Source organism: Cibotium barometz, chromosome 55 (assembly GCF_041138505.1).
Source record: "Cibotium barometz isolate CiBa-2024 chromosome 55, ASM4113850v1, whole genome shotgun sequence".
NCBI classification, from domain to species: Eukaryota; Viridiplantae; Streptophyta; class Polypodiopsida; order Cyatheales; family Cibotiaceae; genus Cibotium; species Cibotium barometz.
Window position 1 is genome coordinate 7,419,265 of NC_141100.1, and position 21,429 is coordinate 7,440,693.

General features: G+C 44.0%; 1 protein-coding gene and 1 long non-coding RNA gene across 4 annotated transcripts in view; one reads left to right on the forward strand and one right to left on the reverse strand.

Annotated features, from left to right (window-relative positions):
• The window catches only part of LOC147607314 (uncharacterized), a 26,248-nt gene extending 7,221 nt beyond the window's left edge, over nt 1-19,027 (forward strand). Inside the window, exon 3 of one of the 3 annotated variants that reach the window (XR_015264726.1) lies at nt 18,717-19,027. This is a non-coding gene — a long non-coding RNA (uncharacterized LOC147607314). Of the gene's footprint in view, nt 1-15,680; nt 16,874-18,716 lie in introns of those variants that run through there. The other 2 variants (XR_015264725.1, XR_015264724.1) reach the window with 2 other exon arrangements.
• Nucleotides 8,318-17,821, reverse strand: LOC147607316 (uncharacterized). The gene is made up of 8 exons (XM_086790453.1): nt 17,551-17,821; nt 16,753-16,994; nt 16,548-16,592; nt 16,416-16,435; nt 16,223-16,296; nt 16,040-16,142; nt 8,480-8,597; nt 8,318-8,418 (listed from the first exon to the last, which is right to left on the reverse strand). Exons 2-8 carry the CDS (start codon nt 16,856-16,858, stop codon nt 8,318-8,320), a joined length of 567 nt encoding a protein of 188 aa, XP_086646579.1. The 5' UTR covers nt 16,859-16,994; nt 17,551-17,821.
• Nucleotides 19,028-21,429: the final 2,402 nt, after the last annotated feature.

Consider the following 21,429-nt stretch of genomic DNA (forward strand, 5'->3'; position numbering starts at 1 on the left):
GAGGAAGGTGAGGCCATTCCTGACCCAGTGGGCTCATGCCCACACCAAATTAGGTATGGTAGCTTATGTTTGGGATGAGTTTGTCCGTGACCTTAAGCAGTGGTTTCTACCGCCCCATTACTTTGAGCGACTCGAAGATGAGTTTAGGGGAGCGCGTCAAAACACGCAACCAGTCCTTCAGTTTGCCAACAAAATTTCGATCTTATGTTTGCAATTAGGCTTATCGGATATGGACAAGAAAGGGCAATTCCTGTATGGCTTGGACACGCAAATCTAGTGGAAAGTGCGTATGTTTAGGCCAGCCACCTTCGAAGATGCACTTTCGCTTGCACGCAGTGTTGAAATGAAGCACAATGGTGGCAAGCCCAAGACTTCCTAGCCATCTACTCCCAAGGTTACCACCTTGAGGGGAAAAGGCCAGAACCAGACAGGGTCTTTCCCAGGACAGAGCACGGGAGCCTCTGGCTCCAAGAACTCGACCAATGCGCCCAAGCTTACTCCAGACCAGAAAGCGGATGTAGGCAAGACTGGTGGCAAGTTAAGTGCTGAGGAGATTGCTCAGTACAAGAAGGGGAGGGTAGGTGTTTCTTTTGTCATACAAAAGGACACACTTCTCGGGAGTGTCCTAAGAAGACTCCTGCTCCAAAGACCGCTGCCTCAGTCTCCACAGCTTCCAGGGTGAGCCCAGCTCCCACATAGACCCCAGTGGCTGTCCCTAATTCTTCGAATCCCAATGCTTCAGTTGGAGCAATCATTAGCCGGGAGCTCGAAGATTAGCAGAAGGGCGTCCATGACCAGGAGTATGAGTGCAACGAATTGCTCAAGACCTTTGGTTACATAGGTGGCCAGAGAGTCGTTGTCTTGTTTGACAGCGGCAGCACAGAGGACGTGGTCATGGAACAGGCCGCTTGGCGTGCCCGTTTCGTCTTGACTTCGGTGGACAAGCAAGTTGAGGGTTTTAGCACAGGCATGACAACGAGCATCAAGTATGAAGCTCTAGGTGCTAAATTAGTTATTTAGGGCATATCGTTGCCTCTCTTGTAGGAGCAGACATAATATTGGGCATTCAATGGTTTCACAGGTTCCTTCCTGATGTCAAGTGGGACAAGCACACTTTCTAGATTAGTCGGAATGTGTCAAATATGTCCTAGTGACCATTAAGTGTGAGCCAAGAATTCCGAACTTTCCGCTTATAAGTCACTTGCAGGCTAAACAAGCAATCAGGAAAGGCGCACATTGTGCAATGATGTACATCCAGATTGCCCAGAGCTTTCGAAAAGTATTTGGCTCTCCATGAAAAGTTCCAAAAGATTTTTCTTCGGGACAATCTCCCTCCCTAGCTCCCCCGGTCCAGACCGGAGGACCACAAGATCGATCTCCTCCCAAGCTCGGAACCCCAGAGCAAGTTTCCATATCGCCTTTCCAAGGCCATGGAAGCGGAGTTGGACCCGCCAACTCCAAGAATTGTTGCAATCTGGCTTCATCCGCCCCAACGTGTTGCCATTTGCAGCACCGATCCTGTTTGTCAAGAAGAAAGATGTGTCTTCTCGTTTGTGTGTCGATTATCGTGCACTCAATAAGCTGACTATCAAGAGTAGATTCCCGATGCCTCGAATAGATTATATTCTCGAGAGGCTGAATGGGGCTAAGGTGTTCTCGAAACTCGATTTGAAGAGTGGGTACATTAAGTGAGGATTGTTGAGGGGGACATCCCCAAGACAACCTTTTGTACAGAACAGGCCCACTATGAATTTGTGGTCATGCCTTTTAGCTTGACGAACGTCCCAAAGTGCCGTCCTCTTTCCTATCCAATGGATCCTAATTCCAAGCTTTCTTGAGAAGATTCTACTTCCATCTTTGAGGACAGTACGTAGTACTAGAGGCTTGTGGGTTCTCTTACAATGTCAATGTCAATGTTCTTAGTCAGTTCTCTTCCACTCCTTGATATTCTCATTGGCAAGCCGCTATGAGGGTTCTTCGATACTTATCTAGTACCTTGGACTATGGTCTCTCTTTCAGAGGAGGCATTGAGCTTATTGGATACTCTGATGTTGATTGGGGAGATGACCAAGAAACCAGGCGGTCCACTTTTGGTTATTGCTTCACTTTAGGTTCCGGCCTCATTTCCGAGCGATCCAAGAAGCATGATACAGTCTCAATTTCTTCTACTGAGCTTGAGTACCGGATATTGACGGCATCATTTCTCTGGAGTATTGTTCCTCTCAGGATAACCTAGCTGACATTTTTCCTAAACCTCTTCCTCGAGATTCTATTGGTCAGCTCATGACCCGTATAGGAGTCGGTCCACCATGCTAGAGCTGAGAGGAGGTGTTGGACTATGTTCATCTACAGCATTTATCCCATTTAGTGCACCATTTATGCAACATATTTATCTGATGTATTTTACTCGGTCATGGGTATTTTTCCCACATTTGTAGGCACTTTCCCTAGTTGTAGGTATTTTCACCTGTAATGGGTCTTTTCTACTTGCCAACTTGGCTATTTGTGCTGTATATAAGAATAGGCTTTTTGCCATTTAATTCATTCATCATTTTGCTCAAGTGTTGGATCATTGTGGGTTGCTCCAAGTCTCTCCTTTGCTTCCGCTTGTTACCTTCAACCATTCTCTCATTGGTATCAGGGCCTAATGAACCTACAATTTTTTCTTTTCTTTTCTCGCATCTTTGTGTGTTGACTACTTGGATAGGGTAGAGTTCCTACGCGCCAAGAGTGGCACAAGTCCAGGTTTGGGGAAAGGCATTATTTTATGCAGAATCATGGCGAATCAATAACCAACTATCTTGTTGGTTTGGAACGTCATTATTTTATGCAGAATCATGGTGAATCAATAACCAACTATCTTGTTGGGTAGAGTTCCTAGGCGCCAAGAGTGGCACAAGTCCGGGTTTGGGGAAAGTCATTATTTTATGCAGAATCATTGGGAATCAATAACCAACTATCTCGTTGGTTTGGGGAAGCTTTTGCTAGAACGTTTGCCGGTTCAAGCAGGTTGAGCGATTTGTGGATGCTTTGAAACCATCCTTGCACGGAGACATTCGTGCACATCGGCTCACTCAAGAGGTAACCAGCACCGTGGACTACTTGATGGGATCTCCGGCTTTGGCACACCTTCTTCCAGCCCTTGTTGGGTGGCCTAAGCCTACCCAAAGCCCATGCAAGAGATATGTCATCTCCTTTCTTGGGTAGCCGTATGGGCTTGACCCCATTCTACATGCAATCCTACATGATTCTACAGACACCTGGTGTCCAGTCATAAACCCAACATGCAGATCATCTGACATCATTCCAGAGGGAGACTCACAATACAGACTGGCACTGCTTCATGTGCAGGACAATGCACACCTGGCCTCGGACGCGTAGAGTGGAACCTTGGTTGACTCGTCTCGGACTAGGCTCACATGGGACCAGTTTCCACTCCAAGTCATGCACCTTCTTGTTCAGATATGTCTACGTGGCATCCAAGTGTGGGATGCACGTGACATGTCATCACTGAGGATGGAATCTCGATGGATGCGGAGAAGAGTGAAGCCAATGTTTTGTGGCCCATATCAAAATGTGTACATGAGCTTTGTGGATTTCTTAGCCTTAACAGGCGTTTGTGGAGCATTATGCTTGGGAGTACAAGAAGGATCGAGTATTTTGTTGGACTTCCATTGAGCAAGCTTGTTTTTGAGAGGCTCAAGTTATTATGTCATTTGCTCCCGTTCTCTAGGTGCCGGATTTAGATGAGCCCTTCATGATTTTCTGCAACACTAGTGGGGGAGGCCATGGAGCAGTGTTGCAGTAGCATGGGCACCCTGTTGCCTATGAGAGCCGAAAGCTCGGTGATGCTAAGTTGTAGCATTTCCCGTATGACCAAGAGTTGCTCGTAGTGATGTAGGCGATTTGGAAGTGGCAGTTCAGTGTTCTGGATCCCTATGGATCACCAATCTCTGAGACATTTGTTGACACGGTCACAGCAAGACTTGTCTCCCCGCCAATTACGGTGGTGGCATTTTCACCTCTCAGAATTATTTGCCTAGTAAGGAGAATGTGGTAACCACCACGTTGAGTCGAAGGCCACATCCGGTGCATACTATGAGAGGGTTGCCATAGTGATTATTTCATGCCGCTGAAGGCGATGTATGCTGAGGACCCGGACTTCAAGAACAAAACTATAATCACGATGCCGTGGCGTTATTGTGAGGAGCACCAAACACTTTGGGAGGAGTTCTTGCCATTGGTGGAGCATGCCATCAATGATATAGTGCAGATGTCGACCAAGTCCTTTCTTAAGGCGGATAACAAACCAAGAGAGAACACTCTACCTTTGAGGTGGTTTACGGTTGTCCGGTTATTAATCGATGATTCAATCTTCCACAAGGAACTATGGTGCAGATCAGGTAGTTCAAGATTTGGACAAACTATTGTGACAAGTTCATGAAGACATATGGAAGGCGCGGAGAAAGCAAGTCCAAGAGGCTGACAAACATCGTTGGGGTAGTACCTTCAAAGAAGGAGATTGGGTTTATTTGAAGATCGTGAAGCAGAGGCTCAAATAGTTCGAGCAAGTTGCTTCCAAACAAGCTCCAAAGAAGAAAGGTCCATTCAAGATTATCAAGATGCTCAGTGATATAGTCTTCAAGCTAGAGTTATTGAGCCATTGGAGGATGTATTCGGTGTTTCATTCAAGCAACCTTGTGGAATATCATGGGCCAGAGCTAAGCGCTCCGCCTAAGGACGAACCCTTGTTGGTGGTTGACATAGGATTACAGGAGGTCTTGGTACCAAAGTACGTTGTTTTGCACTAGTACAAGTAGGGTTCTTGTCAAAAGCAACTACAGTATCTCCTCAAGTTGAAGGGCTATTCAATCTAGCGCAGTTTGGTTTGATGAGGATGAGTTCACACACAAGTCTTGTTTGTTGTTGTTGCTGAGAGCTTTGTTGGCGTTGGATTTCGTCGCCTTCCTCCCCTATGCTGCCATGTTGGCAACCTATATCCCACATGGTGGGTTCCGATCTCCATGGCCCTTCTATAAGGGGCATTCTGCTCCGTGGTCTCCCTCATCCCCCACTTATAGTGGATAGTTGGGATTTGGGGGTGGGGAGACCATTTGGCTAGGCTAGGCCTCTGCCTCTTCCGTCCATCCTCTTTCGCACTGTTGGTGGTGGTGTTGGGCAGCTTTCCACGTTTTTGGTATGGTATCAGAGCCTGTTCAGCTCTTGGGCTCTTGCCCGGTGTTGTTCGGGTGCTATTGCTTGGTTTTGTTCGGGCGTCTCATTCTGGGGGGGGGGGGGGTGTTGGCGTTGAATTTCATCGACTTCCTCTCCTATGCTGCCACGTTGGCAGCCTATATCCCACATGGTGGATTCCGGTCTTCATGGCCCTTCTATAAGGGGCATTCTACCCCATGGTGTCCCTCATCCCCCACTTATAGTGGATAATCGAGATTTGGGGGTGGGGAGACCATTCGGCCAGGCTAGGCCTCTTCCGTCCATCCTCTTCCGTACTGCTAGTGGTGATAAGCTTATTAGGGGGCCATGCAACTGAGGACAACTGCAATGCAAGTAGGGGAGAATGTGACGCACCTATGAGTAATCAGGGCACAAGTCCCAACACGTGGTAGGTCGTGGACAATAGGTCGACACCATATACTGGATGACCAGTAGCATTTGTGCATATATATATGTGGATAGCCAAATCATCATAATTATTTGCTTTCCTCAGCGTTGGACTTCATAGAGCATTTCTCCGCAGGCGAAGAGTGTACTGGTCACAGGGCTTTTCACTTTGGTGACTTGACCTATCTTTGAGGTCTAGAGGTCATCTCTAAGACTGAGGTCCCCCCCCCCCCCCCTCTCCCCCTTTTGATAGAGACTTGACCTATCTTTGAGGTCTAGAGGTCTCTTCCAAGAGTAGGATTACAAATTTTGGCTATTTCTTCTACCTTGGTTACATCATCGGTGCCAGAGGATAGGACATACAAAATTATTTTAGAGGACAGTTTTGGAGCTAGAGGCATTTTTCCATTTATGGTTTGCACACATACGCTCGCATACTCATGTGGTTGCGGCATTTTTACACGGGTTACATTCTTCTCTTTCACACAAACTAGTGTGCTCTTTTGGCCACTTTTACAAGGGTTTACTTTGAATGATCCATGTGATGAAGCTTATGTGTCATGGAGACAATCATTGAGGTCCACTATAATGTGACACACTTTGTTAATACACAAGTAGAGATACTCATGTGAACACACTAAACAATGCAATAACCCTTATCTTGTAAGGCTTATCTTTTTAGCTTGACAAATGTGTGGCCTCATTCGTCAGCGGCATGTGGGTTGCATAGTTGATGTAGAAGCTTTGATGAAGATGCCATTTGTGGAGGTAGCCACCACAACTGATGCCTTCGCAAGCCGCTCATTCTTATGCTCTATAGATTAATGAGAGCTTGTGCCGTGTGGACATCAGCCAGATCTACTCAGTCCGGCACAACCAAGTTGCGCTACACGTTAGTGATGGCACCTCTAATTGGCAGCTAGAATAGCAATTTTGCTAGCTCGGCTCCTTTGTGATGATTACGCCTAGTTATGCTGCTCTTAGAAAGAGTAGTGCTCTGTATACTTACGCTTGACGTATTATAGAGCTTTTGTTGCACACAGTTCGTTCGTATTGTTTCTACTTTATTTGTGAGCTATTTGAACCTTGAAGAGTGATGCCTACAAACACTGCATGGAGGAGCTTAAGATGATGTTTGTCACGTGCACGCCCGTGCCATGGCTTAATCTTCAGCATGAACTGTCTAATCCCTGATTAGTGTAGCAGTGGCAGTAGCAGAAGCATCTTCATCAACATTGACATCATCATCATCATCAGCATGGTCATCAACTTGATCATCATCAGTAGTGTCACATCAACATTAGCATCATCATGATAAGCAGCACAACACCATCATCATCACTATCAGCAATATAGCCAAAGCATAAGCATCATGTATAGTGGCTGGGAACCCTGTCGGCAGGCAGCAGAACTGTTGTTGGTGGCCCAAAGTGAGGAGTGTTCCATCTCCTGCGAATGAATGCACATACATAACAGCACCAATGGTGCTTGCTAGGCTCCGAGTGACCCCAGGAGAGGCCATGGACTTGGATCCACTGAATGATAGGGATGCTCTTGGGAGACACTCGTGTTATTTCTTTAATGAATGCACACGAAATGATTTGTACATAAAAGAGTCTTGGCTACTATAATCAATAGAGAGAGAAATACCATGAGTGCGCAGAAATCAAGCCCAAGACTTACTACAAATACCATGAGTGCGCAAAAATCAAGCCCAAGACTTAGTTCCACAACCGAATATACGAATGGCCATCAGGGGTCCCAACAGCAGGAAGCTGAGGGCTCAGGCAGTGGTTGACAGCAAAGGGACAATACGCACAGCATGGAATATATTATATGGTGTTTTTTGTCCATCAGACCTGGCCGACTACAGGACAGCTGGCCGACTGCACCGCATAGCATATATTTAAGAATCATGACATTTTCAGCATTAAGTCAAGTCATATTTGAGAAGTTCAGTCATCTATCATCCATGTCTGTAGTAGATCATAAGCAGTCAACCCCTATGGGGCTGACAACAGGCCTACATCATGTACACGCAGTGAGTTACCTTTTTGTAACATAGTAGTAATACAAGAAAACCTGAACACTAATCTCTCTCTTCTTCTCTCTCCTCTATGTCTTAAACATAAGTAATTAGTATCAATGTTCTTAAGTATGCTTAGGGCTGTGAATCAGTACAGCAAGGCTTCTGCGCATGCAACATTGGTATCAGAGCATTCAGGTTCAGCCCACTAAGCTATGTCCCAAGGAAGGTGCACAGTTCTAGCAAGAAGGATGCAACAGGGTAGCAGATGGAGTGGTTTGCAATAGGCGAAGCTAGAGGATGCAGTCCTTGAGGGTAGGTACGCAGACCCAGTACCTCAGTAAGCTCTCAGATGAGTTCTAAAGGCCTAGCAACAGGCATGATCAGTTCCGGGAGGGGACCCACCATTGTGTCAAGGTTAAGGGAAATCAGGCATGGGGACAACAATGAATAGATGCTGAGTTCTTTATCAAAGACTTTGAAGTGGAGATTAGGAGTGAAGGTGTTCAGACCAAAAATATCAGTTATTAGTAGAAGTCAAAAAGCAGTAGCAGTTCAAGGTCAAGTCCAAGGAGGAAGGATGACAGAGTTCCACCTCGTCATCAAGTTTAGCAAAAGGGAATGTCACGCGCACGCGCGTGCCATGGCTTAATCTTCAGCATGAACTGTCTAATCCCTGATTAGTGTAGCAGTGTTAGTAGCAGAAGCATCAGCATCAGCATCAGAAGCATCTTCATCAACTTTGACATCATCATCAGCATGGTCACCAACTTGATCATCATCAGCAGTGTCACATCAGCATTAGCATCATCATGATAAGCAGCACAGAACCATCTTCATCACTATCAGCAATAGCCAAAGCATAAGCATCATGTATAGTGGCTGGGAACCCTGTTGGCAGGCAGCAGAACTGTTGTTGGCACCCATCAGGGGTCCCAACAGCAGGCGGCTGAGGGCCCAGGCAGTGGCTGACAGCAAGGGGACAATAGGCACAGCATGGAATATATTATATGGTGTTTTTTGTCCATCGGACCTGGCCGACTACAGGACAGCTGGCCGACTGCACCCCATAGCATATATTTAAGCATCATGGCATTTTCAGCAAGTCATATTTCAGAAGTTCAGTCATCTATCATCCATGTCAGTAGTAGATCATAAGTAGAAGGGCCCAGGTCAACACCTATGGGGCTGACCACATGCCTACATCATGTACAAGCAGTAAGTTACCTTTTTGTAACATAGTAATACAAGAAAACCTGAACACTAATCTCTCTCTTCTTCTCTCTCCTCTGTGTCTTAATCATAAGTAATTAGCATCAATTTCTTAAGTATGCTTAGGGCTGTGGATCAGTACAGCAAGGCTTCGGTGCATGTAACAATGTTATACAAACAATGTAGCTCTTCTTGCTTCACCTCCTCTCTTGCAATAAAGTGCTGCAAACCTCTCTCTACTATGTGAGACTGTTACGGGCTAGAGCTGCAACAGTTTGCCTCGTATCTTTGCTATGTGCCCTTCTTTGGATTCATGGATATGCTTGTATTTTCTGAAGCAACTTGTAGCTACTTACTAAGATTTGAGTAAAGCACCATTTTGCTATTTGTCGAGGCTATAAGAGTGAAAGTTTACATTGCTAGGCTAATAGCTAATGATAACTTGCAAACAAAATGAACCTAATCATAGACTTCCAAATGATGATAGAAACACCTAAGCAAGAGTATAATCTCTTAAACACTTGCTAAGAGCCTAGATGGCTTGAGAGAGGAGAAGAGAAAAGAACACTCAAATTCTAAAATCTCCTAACACTAATCATTTTCTAATGAACTAAACCTAAACTAGGAGAGCTAGTCCTAGGCTCTGATACCATGTTGAAAGTATGGATCGAGCTCTCCTAACTACACATCCTTATCACACACTAATCTACTCTAATGACATTGCTAATCTAAGGTGGATAGAAATAAAGGAGACTCATTGTGAGTGTGTGCTAATTAAGATTAGACTCAAGTTCAGTTAGGTTACAAGATGAAAACTTGTACTCTTAAAAAGACTTGAGATATTGTGCTCCATTGCTTGAAATGTCTCCCTTTTATATGAGGAGAGTACAATTTGGCTTTTCTCTTGCATGTGGGATAATTCTCAACTCTTATCACATTCTCTCTAGCTCTCATATCACCTCAAATCTCAACACCAATTACCCATTGAAAGCCCCCCCTTCCTCCTCAAGCAAGAGTATTTACTTTATTTCTTATGGAGAACTGAATACAAGCTGAACTATGTCCACAGGACTGAGCGGACAAATTGACTAAGTGATGATCAAACACAAGGACAAAGTGACCAAACGCTACATAAGCTGTAGACGACTGTGAAGCTATCTTTAGAGAGAATACACCAGCCCATAGTCGGTGCTCTAAGAACTCTGGGAAGAGGCTGAGCTTCAGATGTCTTGGACTTGAGAGCACAAAGGATGTTGAAGTAAGCAAAGGCAGGCTGCCTAAGCACACATGCTTGACTAAGGATGTAGACTTGAGTTTTTATCTGATGATTTTAGACCATGGTAAGATCCATCCTTTTATATTTCCAGGGAAGGTTGGTCGGCTGAGATTCATGTTGTCCGTCGGCTCTGTCTGCCACAACTAAGATCAAAGAAGCATTAAATATTTAATGCTGTCTTATGTTATATATGGAGTGTTTGGCTGCTGGCCGACTCTCATCTGACTCTGCCGACTGTTGCCCAGGCCCCTATAAAGGCTGTGAAACCGGCCTCTGGTAGAAACCAAAGTGCGGTAGACTAGCAGTCACCCAATCCAATTGTAGTTCAGCTTTAAAAAAAAAAAACAAATAAACAAGAGCTAGAGTGCTCCAAAATAAGAGAGAGAGCGACACCTGTTGGCCCCAAAGCTTGGCGTCCCTTTCGGTATTTCTTTATTCAATTTCAACGAAAAATATTTAGATGATTACAACATGGCCATCCATGGCTCGTATGTTTGCAAGTCCAATCTGCCAATCCTCAGGATCTCTTAGCATAGAGGTTACACAGCCTTGTGTCCCAAGAACACCACACTGTTATCTCCTCTAATCTGCTAAGTCTGTACACGAGGAAAAGCCCCGTTCTGTCCTGCCCTCTTGTCTTGCAGCCGGGAGAGAGAGAGAGAACCAGTGAGAGAATCTATAGGCGCCTGTATGCTCTGCAAAGCCAGCAGCCAACCTGTTCTTCAAGAGCTAAAGAGAGAGGGAGAAATGAAATGTTATATTAACGCCTTCAAAAGGCCAAAGTGACCTATGAGACCAAAGTTACAACCATGTGACATCTGATACACTGTCTGAAAAAGAAAAGAAAGAACTGAAGGTAAGTATCTAGCCCTACAATACATCAGTAGGGAGCATTCGGAAGCAGCAACTAGGGAGAGTGGGAAGCTAATGCTACTAGTCAAAATGGGGTACATGAGTACATGGATACATGAATACATGAATATGGGGGAGTACAAAAGTGACAGTGAGTGGAGACCTATATCCTTGTTCTGTAGCACATCACAGCAGCCTGTGTGATTCCCCTCATGAAACCAGCCCTGAAATCTGCGTTGCCCGCATACAGTCCTTCCAAAAAGCAAGCATAAGAGAGGTGCAGCCTTGCAGTCCACGAAATTCTGCAGTCCCTCCAAGAGTAAGAGTCAGAGAAAAAGCCCCACACCTGGAGCTCTTGCCCGACTGCTGTCTTTTCCCCAAAAGCAAGAGATAGAGAGAAACAAAGAAAGATTTTATTAACGTCTTCCAAAAGACCGAACTCGGCCTATGAGACAAATCAGTGTACCTGTGTGGGGTATCCTCTGTCATTCCAACCGAATGAAAAAGTTGTGAACTAAAAAGCTGAATCTGGGTGTGCAATAAGTACAATGAGTGGGGGAGGGGATGGAGCTCTACTATTAGGAGAATGCAAAGCTATATACATGGAGTATACAATCATGATATGCAACCTAGCTAGCTTCATCTTGTACCATACTGGGGATATAAAATGGTATGCATCAATGAAGGGGGTGTCCACAGCTCCCTGAAGAACATGCCTAGGTCTGCTCTAAAGCGAGCCAGTCGCTCTGCACCCTCTCTGTGAAACTGAGCTCTGATCTCTGTCATCTCTCTCTGGTATAGGCGTGGTGTTCGAAAGCCAGGTGTCCTCTGTCTCCTGCGGGCTCTGAGTGTCTCTGCTCTCTGGAGAGTAATTCCCTACTGTGTAGGGGCTGGGAGCGGGGTGGATCTCTGAAAAGATGTAGTAATCTGTGTCTGTCGTCCCCCCCCTGGAGCTGTCTGAGCCTGTAATGATGTCTCTCTGTGACGCTGTATGTCTAGAATGAATCTCCCTAGTATGCGCTGGTGTGCTGCCTCAAAGATCTGGCGTAGGGAATGTGGCTCTCTGAATAAAATGGGATATCTCTCTCTGATGGCTGTATATGCTCTGCATTTGCATACATAATGCTCCTCACTCTCCACCTCCTCTCTGCACAATCTGCATATCCTCTCCTCTCGGGGGATCCGTGCTGCTCTGCCAGTCTCGATCTCCAATTGATGTGATGAGACTCTAAGCTGACCAATAGCTACTCGGGAGGTAAAAAGCCCTCCATGTATCTAGGCCTCTCTATAAATCCATCATCAGTGATACTCATGAAGTGATCTCTGTAGTATAGCATCTTCGATGGAAGAGGCTGTGTAGGCGATATCCATGTCTCTCGTGTATAGAGTTGCCATAGGTCCTGTCTCAATACTCTGTTCCTCACTATGAGAGAGACGGATATGTGGTGCATCCTTGTCATACTAGAATGGTGGTAGATGATCCATTCTAGGCCATGCTGTGAGAACCAATGTGTGACCTGTGCATACCATGATCCTCTGTCTCCTGCCTCAGCCAGCTGTCTAGATGCCTCAAAAGCTCTGTATGACAATCTGTCATGTGGCATCTCTCTGAATCTGTCTAGCAGGCATATAGTATGTAATATGGCCTCTACCATCATAGGAGGCGCAGCAAACTCTGCTCGGATAATGTCATGAGAGGTACTGACGGTTTGCTGCGTATCATACGTGCCATCATGAGGGCCTGTGGTCTCTCTATCTGTGTCCACCAATGGGTAGCAAGGCCTGGCGCCCATACCGCTGCTCCATACATCAGTGCCGGTGTGACTAATGTGTCAAATAGCCACCCCTTCGTCCGGGGCTCCTGAAAATGCGCCTGGCGGCACTGTCTCTCTAGCATAGCCAATGCTGCATATCCTCGTGTCAATCTAGCTCTGGCTACTGAATCCATGGTGAAGCGCGTGGTTGCTGCAGAGAAGGTAACCCCTAGGTACACGTATGGTGTCACCACCTCCACCTGGCGTCCTGCGAGAGTGAATGTCAGCTGACTCCTGCCCTGTCTCGATGTATGAAAGACCATAACCTTGGTTTTCCCAAGGTTCACAGTAAGACCCCTCTGTGTGCAGAAATCATCGAGTGCATGTAGATGCTGTTGTAGACCTCCTGGAGACTCAAACACTAATACAATATCATCAGCATAAAGCATAATATGTACTGAGGTACCTGCTAGATCAACTCCATCTCCGCCTCCCCGTGTAATGAAGTCAGCCACCTCATCAATGTATAACCCAACTAGCATGAGAGAGAGAGAGGGAGGCGTGTACTCTAAAAGTGGAGAAGCCCCCCCCCCCCCCCCCCCCAAAAAAAAAAAATCCTAGTGGCCCTTGAAGCTATTAGAACTTTCCTAGGGGCCACTTATGGTTTTTAAAACTTTCTTGGGGCCACCCAAGGTTATAAACTTTATGAACTTTAATCCCTTGGTCCCCCTTCACACTTGGGGTTGTCCACACATGTTACCTTTTTGTCCGACCACCCAAGTATGAATCTTAAAATTTTTATCTTGCTCAATACCACCATGCTCACACTTATGCTACACCCATTTCACAGGGTCATGACATACCCCCCTCTTGAAAAATGGCAAGCGTTCTTGATTGCAATCTGGTGATACAGCAAGACATCCAAAGCGGAACCACATTGATAACAAAGGGTGCCCAATACAGTAAGATATCAGCCATGTGATCCAACTAAAAGTGAAATGTACAATATGGCAAGATCAGTGTCCCAATTTAAGAGCCATCCCTTAGTACTTGTTTTTTGAAAGTGAACTTGAAAACTGTGTTTCTCCAAAAGCCAGTTGGCCAAATAGTTTGTTATAGTGTGAAGTGGAATATGGGCTCTATGGTTGGGTTTGTGGCTCATATGTGAGTTACTTGGCAGGATCCTAACCTTGGTAATGGGGCCTCCCAAGGACCCCGCTACTGGCTAGCCACACCGGTGACAGTCTCATGAGGATTGAGGGTGTGTGGTATAGGACATGCATGCCATGAGGGTGCGGGCTATTGGATTGAGGGTGTGTGGTATAGAACATGCATGCCATGAGGGTGCGGGCTATTCTGGGGTCGCATTGGTTTGTTTGGATCCTATGGTTGGGAGGAGTGCTAACCAAACCCACCTATGTCCTCATGGATGCATTTGTCGTTTGTGTAGATGACCATGGATTGCAGATGCTTGGTAATGCTTGATGGCTATGCTTATGCATGTTTGGGTCTTGCGTGGACACACATGTAAGTAGACTTCTTACTTCTTACTTGGGGTGTTTTAGGAATAGTATGTTAGTGAATTGTTTCCAAGACCATAATGGGCCACTAGTGGAGAGCATCAAGTTTTGTTGCTGCCCTCCTTGTGGAGAATGTAGATCAGCCCCTTTGAGAGACACTTGGGGCATCGATCATGTGTGGTTGCTGAATGCAAAAAATCTTATGGCAGGTCTCGTTGCCAAAGAGTTTTCATATGAAAGGGCCAAAGGGGCCTCAAAAAGCCCAACCATCATAAAATGCATTTGAGTTATGTTAAAACTCTAAAGGTCTCTCTAGCTAATAACCATGCGTAAACATGCATGAACTAGGTATATACTCATCCACCAACCACCCCCGAGCCCAAGGGTACACACATAAATACAATGAAGTATCACATATCTTACCTTAGTGTCCCATACCACCAAGAGATATGACTTCACTCTAGCAGAACTTGGCTCTAGCTTGAAATGGCAAGAGAGTAGACACAATGCTCTACACAAGAGAACCTCCCTTGAGAGTACCCCTATTATATAGGAGAGCTCTCAAGTGACTTTTGACTCTCCATTTTCAAAGTAACTCTTGGGCTTCCATTTCTAGAGTAACACTTGTCCTTCCATTTTCCCATGCTCACATGCCTAGGGTGGGCTAGTCTCCTAGTGTATGTGACCCTTGGTTGCCTGACCCTAACCTCAATCCAAGGTTAGATCTAACCCTTGCCCCACTAGAGCATGTTTCCATGCTCCCATGCTCACATGCCTAGGGTGGGTTAGTCTCCTAGTAACAAGTTACTCATATCTAATCTTGTTTGGCTTTAACCTTGTTGGCAAGCCACATGTCTCTCATACTAGTCTAGATCGAAAAGAGAGGTAAAAACCACTTCCAATCGTTGACCCTCTCCTATGCACAAAAGCTGCCCCTCTTGCTTTCTCCCATGCACACAAAAGCAATTTGCTTTGTGTCTCTCTAGCACCTTCTTCCTGTCACTGGGTTGCCTGGCTGAGTTACTCCAATGCATGACTTGACAGTCTTGGATAGGTTTTCCCTGAAGGTGCCTCCACACCTGGAGGTGATTCAGATTACCACACCAACGGTATTATGGGCTATAATGTGTGAAATCCAGGTGTTCAACAAGCTGGAATTGAAGTACATATTCTTGGCTATTTTAGTTTGAGCTTCCTTTTTGAGATAGATGCAGATCTGTGGAGCCCATTTCCACTCATGTATATACGAGGAAATTTTGGCGGCTTTTCACTTCACCTTCATTACAACAACTAAGTTCTAATTTTATGCTAATGAATGATAGTTGCAATTTCAGAAGAAGACGCTTTTTTAGTTTGAAAGTGTTCTAGAATCATCACACAATCTTTTCAAAGACAATCTTGAAATTGACCAGCATCAGTGTGCAGACAACAAATGCTTTGGAAATGAAGAAATCAGCATCTCAGGTGTCATCATTAAACGGGGGAGTCTGAAATGCAGTGGAACTCTCGTCTCCAGGCCTTCTTGTTTCAAGCATTTCACACAAAAGTAATTGCCATACTTTAGAATAGAAATCAGCATCTCACGTGTCATCATTAAACAGACGAGTCTGAAATGAAGAATAGAAATCAGCATCTCAGGTGTCATCATTAAATGGGGGAGTAGTGGAACTCTCATCTCCAGGCCTTCTTGTTTTGAGCATTTCACACAAAAGTAATTGCTTACTTCTGATTTTTATGCAAGGCTTTAACATTTGGTGTCTTTAGACAAGAAACTTACCTGTGCTGTTTCTCCATCGTCTGGTGTTCTTGGCCGTAACATTACTCTCTCAATTTCGCTGTACTCTTCGTCAAACCCGTATTCTATTGTTATAGCTTCAAATCTGCAGTTATTGCAGCTGTTAAGTTTTCTTGTGTGGGCAATGTTTGGAACAATTATTTTCTATTCCAAGCAATTCTGTACCTTGCTTGAGATTTTTCCTTTGGAAGTGATGTTGTGTCCACCTCTTTAGTAGCTGTGACCAGTTTGATCTGAATCTGTGTTTGATCAAGAGCAACAGATTTAATTAGGTTAGAATGAACAACGATAATTGGTTTGCTGATTTACTTATTAGTATGTTTTGCATCTTGTCTCTTTAGCATGGCAGAACTCTAACCAGTAGATTGTTCACATCCTCTGCAAAATAGCCAATAATGTAAGTCAATCGTCAAATTGTCAGTATCATGCCAGACAGGATATTTGTATATGCAAGCGAACAAACTTCAATGTACTCGAAAAGGAACATAACCTGAGAAGAATCTCACTTTACGGTCATAAATTAGCACTATCCCTCCTGCACAAGATTGCACACGACAGGTATAAGCATTTTTCTGGAGTCCCAATATTGCTTGATATGAATCGTCCTACAAGGCAGGCTGAGAGGAGCACAAATTGCTAGACATGTTCAGGGCATGCAGTAGCAAAGAACTGGATAAGTTGGGAAGACCCTTTACCCATAAGAATTCCAGAAAGTCGTAGTGCTAGTGGTACAACAGGGTTTAGAATCTGTTCACTGAAAAAAACCAGTTGCTGTACATTTTCGCAAAACCTCAATGCCATAGTAATTTGCCAAGAACTTTTTACACAACTTTTGAACCAAAAAAGGTAGTATGCATTAACCACTTACCAGATTTCTGCTATGTCGATCTGTTCAGCTTTTCTTCTGTTTATCTTTGCATGCATAGTTGCTGCAATCCTGGAACGAAATGTAGAAGAACAGGTTTTAAAATTGAGTGTTTAACCTTGAAGAGGACGTAGTTTACTGTTCTGTCTATCCCATAGAAAATGAACTTCTGTATGTTAGAATGGTACTACAGAGATTTCAACGTGGAGCTGTTGAAGTGACTTATAGTGGTATCAGGTTTTGTGAGTATATCTAACTAATGTAGGACTTGCAAAGAATCTTATAACTTCATTCTACTCCTTGTGTATCAGAGCTGAGCTTAGAACTTTTAGCAAAAGAATCGTTGTAACTTTTTCTAGCATCATCTGGCTGGCTTGAACTGCTGAGGAAAAACTGCTGAACTTTGGATCAATAGAACTCTCGGAAAATCATTTGGAAATCAGAATTTTCAAGGCTTGCATACAGGCTGGCGTATGGTGTCAGTACTTCAGCTCAGTGTGTCAAAGTGCCTCTGGCTTTATCTCACAGACCACTAGATGAAGGTGAGAGTTTGGCATGTGAACGCAATGAAGATTTGCTACTTCTGTGCTGTCTTATTGAAACATGAAGCAGAACTTTTGCAACTTACCAGATTTGACCGAAAGGTCCTTTTCTGGATAGCAGCTGGTTCGAGTAGAACATCTTCTTGATGTTTCAAGCTGAGCTACCTTTTATGTTAGAGGGGTATTCGCACTACAAATTCACAACAAGTTTTCTTTGTTATCAGAGAATCGTTAGCAGGACTACGTTTTATACAGAAAACTCATCGAAAGAAAGCATGCGATTGAGCTTTTATGGAATGCAACTACACTGCCTAGAATATGTTTACGCAAGGGCAGAATCAACAAATTGTCATTTTAAGGTTTTTCCGTCGTTTTGGCGTCTTTTTGGTTTTTGCTAGAACGTGCTTCTCTTCTGATGAACAATTGATGCCAAGTCAAAGACGTGTGCACCTACAATATGCTTTCTTCTCCTACAGCTTTGCAGGCAAACCAAACAATCTAACGAAAGCAAAAATCACTTTCACAAGACGCTGTTCCATTGCTGTCAATGGCTTAGTTCAATGTCTCAATTTCGGGATTCTGCGGCATGTCTTTAACGGAGTCAAAAGGGATGTATTACAGACAAGCCAGCCGATTTGTAAAGCCTTTGCGTACGAGATATTAACTATGAAAAACGTTCAATCTTTTGCCTACATAGAGCAAACGAAAAAGCGCTGAACGTTAAGCCCTAACCGCATACAAGAACCAGAATAGTTCATCGAAGCAGCTGCCAAGACCTCTCTTTGCCACAGACGCTTTAAACTTCGAAGGTTTTCGACAAAAGGTGCGGTTAATTGCGCAAGAAATGACATCTTAGCTGAGAAAAATAGGAATTCCGCTTGAGCAAACGCGCACTATATGAATACACACACATCCCCCCCCCGCGCGCCCGCCCTCCCTCCCTCCCTCCCGTTCTTTCATCTTTTGGTAAAATTGCACTACAGAATGCACGATTCTGAGAGATGCATGAGAAATCGAAGACAGATTGGACAAATTGTCTATCAGATTTTGGGAAGTCGAATAAAGCTTGCGAACAATCTGGCCATGTTACAGAATTCGGAGCCATAAGCGAGAAAACAAAGACAAATTGAACGAGCTGACGTAATGTCTGTGCAGAATTCTAAGCCCATACGCGAGAAATTGAACTTATCTTTCGGGCCGAATTCTAAGCAATGCGAGAGAAGCTGAACGATTTGCTTGAAATGTTGTGCAGAATCCTGAGCGATGCAAGAGAAACCGAAGACAGATTTGAACGGATTGTCTACCTGAATGTGCTGCTGAAGCGCTTGTGTAGAAGCCGCGAGCAATGCAGGCGAATTTATGAAATTTGTTTGAACTAATGCTTGTTAGCAGCTTAGCATAAGTAACGAAGCTGGCAGCTATGGCAGGCGACGGCGCTCGCCTGCAGTTAGAGATGCTTGCTGTCGACGGCTATGGCGCTTAGGCGCTTGCGATCAAAGACTATGGCGCTTGCTTGCAGGATTCGTTGCAGCCGAATTTTTTAAAATTGAATGAAGTTTGTATTCTAAGTGAACAGTGTGATTATAGGTCGCTATACGTCGCCTTCACCAGCGTGTTAGTGCTTTTACACGTGTAACTGTTTCATACGGGCTTGAGCTCCATTGTATGTTTGTTTAATCATTGTATCTATGTTCACAATTTCAAGTGCTTATACCAGCACTACACAAAATCAAAAACTAAATATATGCAAAATATGAAAAATGAAGTTATAAAAATAGATTGGTATCTGATTTAGATAGAGCTATGTATTAGCTGAGCTAGGGCTTTCATTAGCTCTGTCATACTTTGGAAAGGGTATGCGTCTAGGTTTGGCATGTCCAATGCCAAACCTGATTTAGATAGAGCTATGTATTAGCTGAGCTAGGGCTTTCATTAGCTCAGTCATACTGTGGAAAGGGTATGCGTCTAGGTTTGGCATGTCCAATGCCACCTATATCAATGAAAATCCCTATTCCATTACTTTATTTCCACCTCTAAACTTAGTGTGCTAGATCTTCTCCTCCTAGTTCTCAACAAAATGAGGTCGTCCACATAAAGTACTATGATCATGTACTTGCCCTACTTAGAGAAAATGTACAAATTTGTGCATATGTGCCCTCTTCTATTCCTCTAATCTCTTTGATCACTATCAAGAGCCGAGGGAGATTTCTCGTTAAATCATTACTTCACTCACTTGGGATATGGTGTTGCTTTCTTCGTATTTCAGCAAGCCTCTCTCATCTTTATCTTTATATTCCACCTCCTGTGGAATGTGCGTGGGCCTCTCCTTTACCATTGAAACTTCTCCATTGAACCGGAGACTACAAAAGTGCATCTAGTGGGGTTATCTATTGGAGCTACATCTTTGTTGATGGATAAAGTGCACAAAGCCTCTCTTTGATGGGGTTGTTCCCCGTGAATGCCACATCATAGCTAACTACGATCTTCCTTGCCTTAGGGTTGAACCCTTTTGGCTCCATACTATACCCTTGAAAGATACACTTTTTGCTTTTGGAATCCCACTTGGTCCTTGATAATGAGACCGAAACATGCATATAAAAACCACATCCAAAAATTTTGGAATAAAGGTGAGTGGACGGTCTTTGTACAAGGTGAGGTTAGCAAACAATACCTCAGTGGAGTGCGTGGGAGTAGTCACAGTTTTACGCACACCAGGTGCAAGGCAGGATAGATATGTGCCTCCACATGTTAGAGTGACAGGTATTTAGAGTGATCCGCATGCATTGCGGAGATCCCAAAGGGTCAGGTATCCAATTGACAGGTTGATATATCATGACTTTACTATGCATTATGCATATATGACCTCTTTGGTGAAGCATGTGGAACCTACATGCTATACAGAAGCTATTGGGAAGCATGTATGGGAGAAGGCAATGGATGTTGAGATGAACACATTGGTCCATAATGAAACTTGGGATTTGGTTGCCTTACCACAAGGTAAAAATGTCATTGGTTGCAAATGGGTTTATAGGGTGAAATGCAAATCAGATGGTTCCATTGAATGGATGGACTCACCCTACGCATCTTTCTCAAACATTCTTGACATTGTGTTCCCTTGAGATCCCTCTTTCGTCTCTTTTAGAATCGGACTAGGTAGATCCAATTCTCTTTCCTTTGTTGGCTTGTTTCTTGGATACATTGTATCCCTGACCCAGTTAGCCCTTAGCTTGGCTTCATGAAGTCATTGACATTCTTGTACTAATGCCCTGGCATCTTCGAGCTTCCTTATCTCTACCATTAGGTAGTTAGATTAATAAAATATCATTTTAATAATATATAAATATTTTTAAAATGAATGGTCCAGATTTCATGAAGGACCTTGATCCACGCATTTTCAATGGTCCAGATTTTATGAAGGACCTCGGTACGGTAGAGATTTGCAACTTTTGGATGCGTAAGATTTGATATATATACCTTAATCGAGGTCTGAACAATAGAGATTAAAACCAAAATAATTTTATTTTATGGACCTCCATCGAGGTACAAATGATATGGATATGCTGCATCACTACATTTACAGATCCAAATGCATGTACCTCCATCCAGGTCCTCCGTGTGGCGTCAAAACGGAGTTCTGGCATGGCACCTATGGATCTCGATCGAGGTCCTGCATGGCAAATCCCTCAACACATCTTATGTGAGTATTTACTCATTTTTGGAAGATTTTCCTTTTATTCTTCTATTTATCTCCTTCCAACATTTGGATGAATCTTATTGGTCCATAGGAACCTTAATTTAAAAATTTTCAAAAATCTGGACCTCTAGGATAATGCCTCTTGAAAACAGATTATACTTAATTTCTAATGCATCTTTTGAAAATCTTTTTGAACTTCGGTTTCAGGGGAACTTATTTTAATAAGATGAGATATTTTTATATCCAAAAATATTTAAAAACTGAATTACCA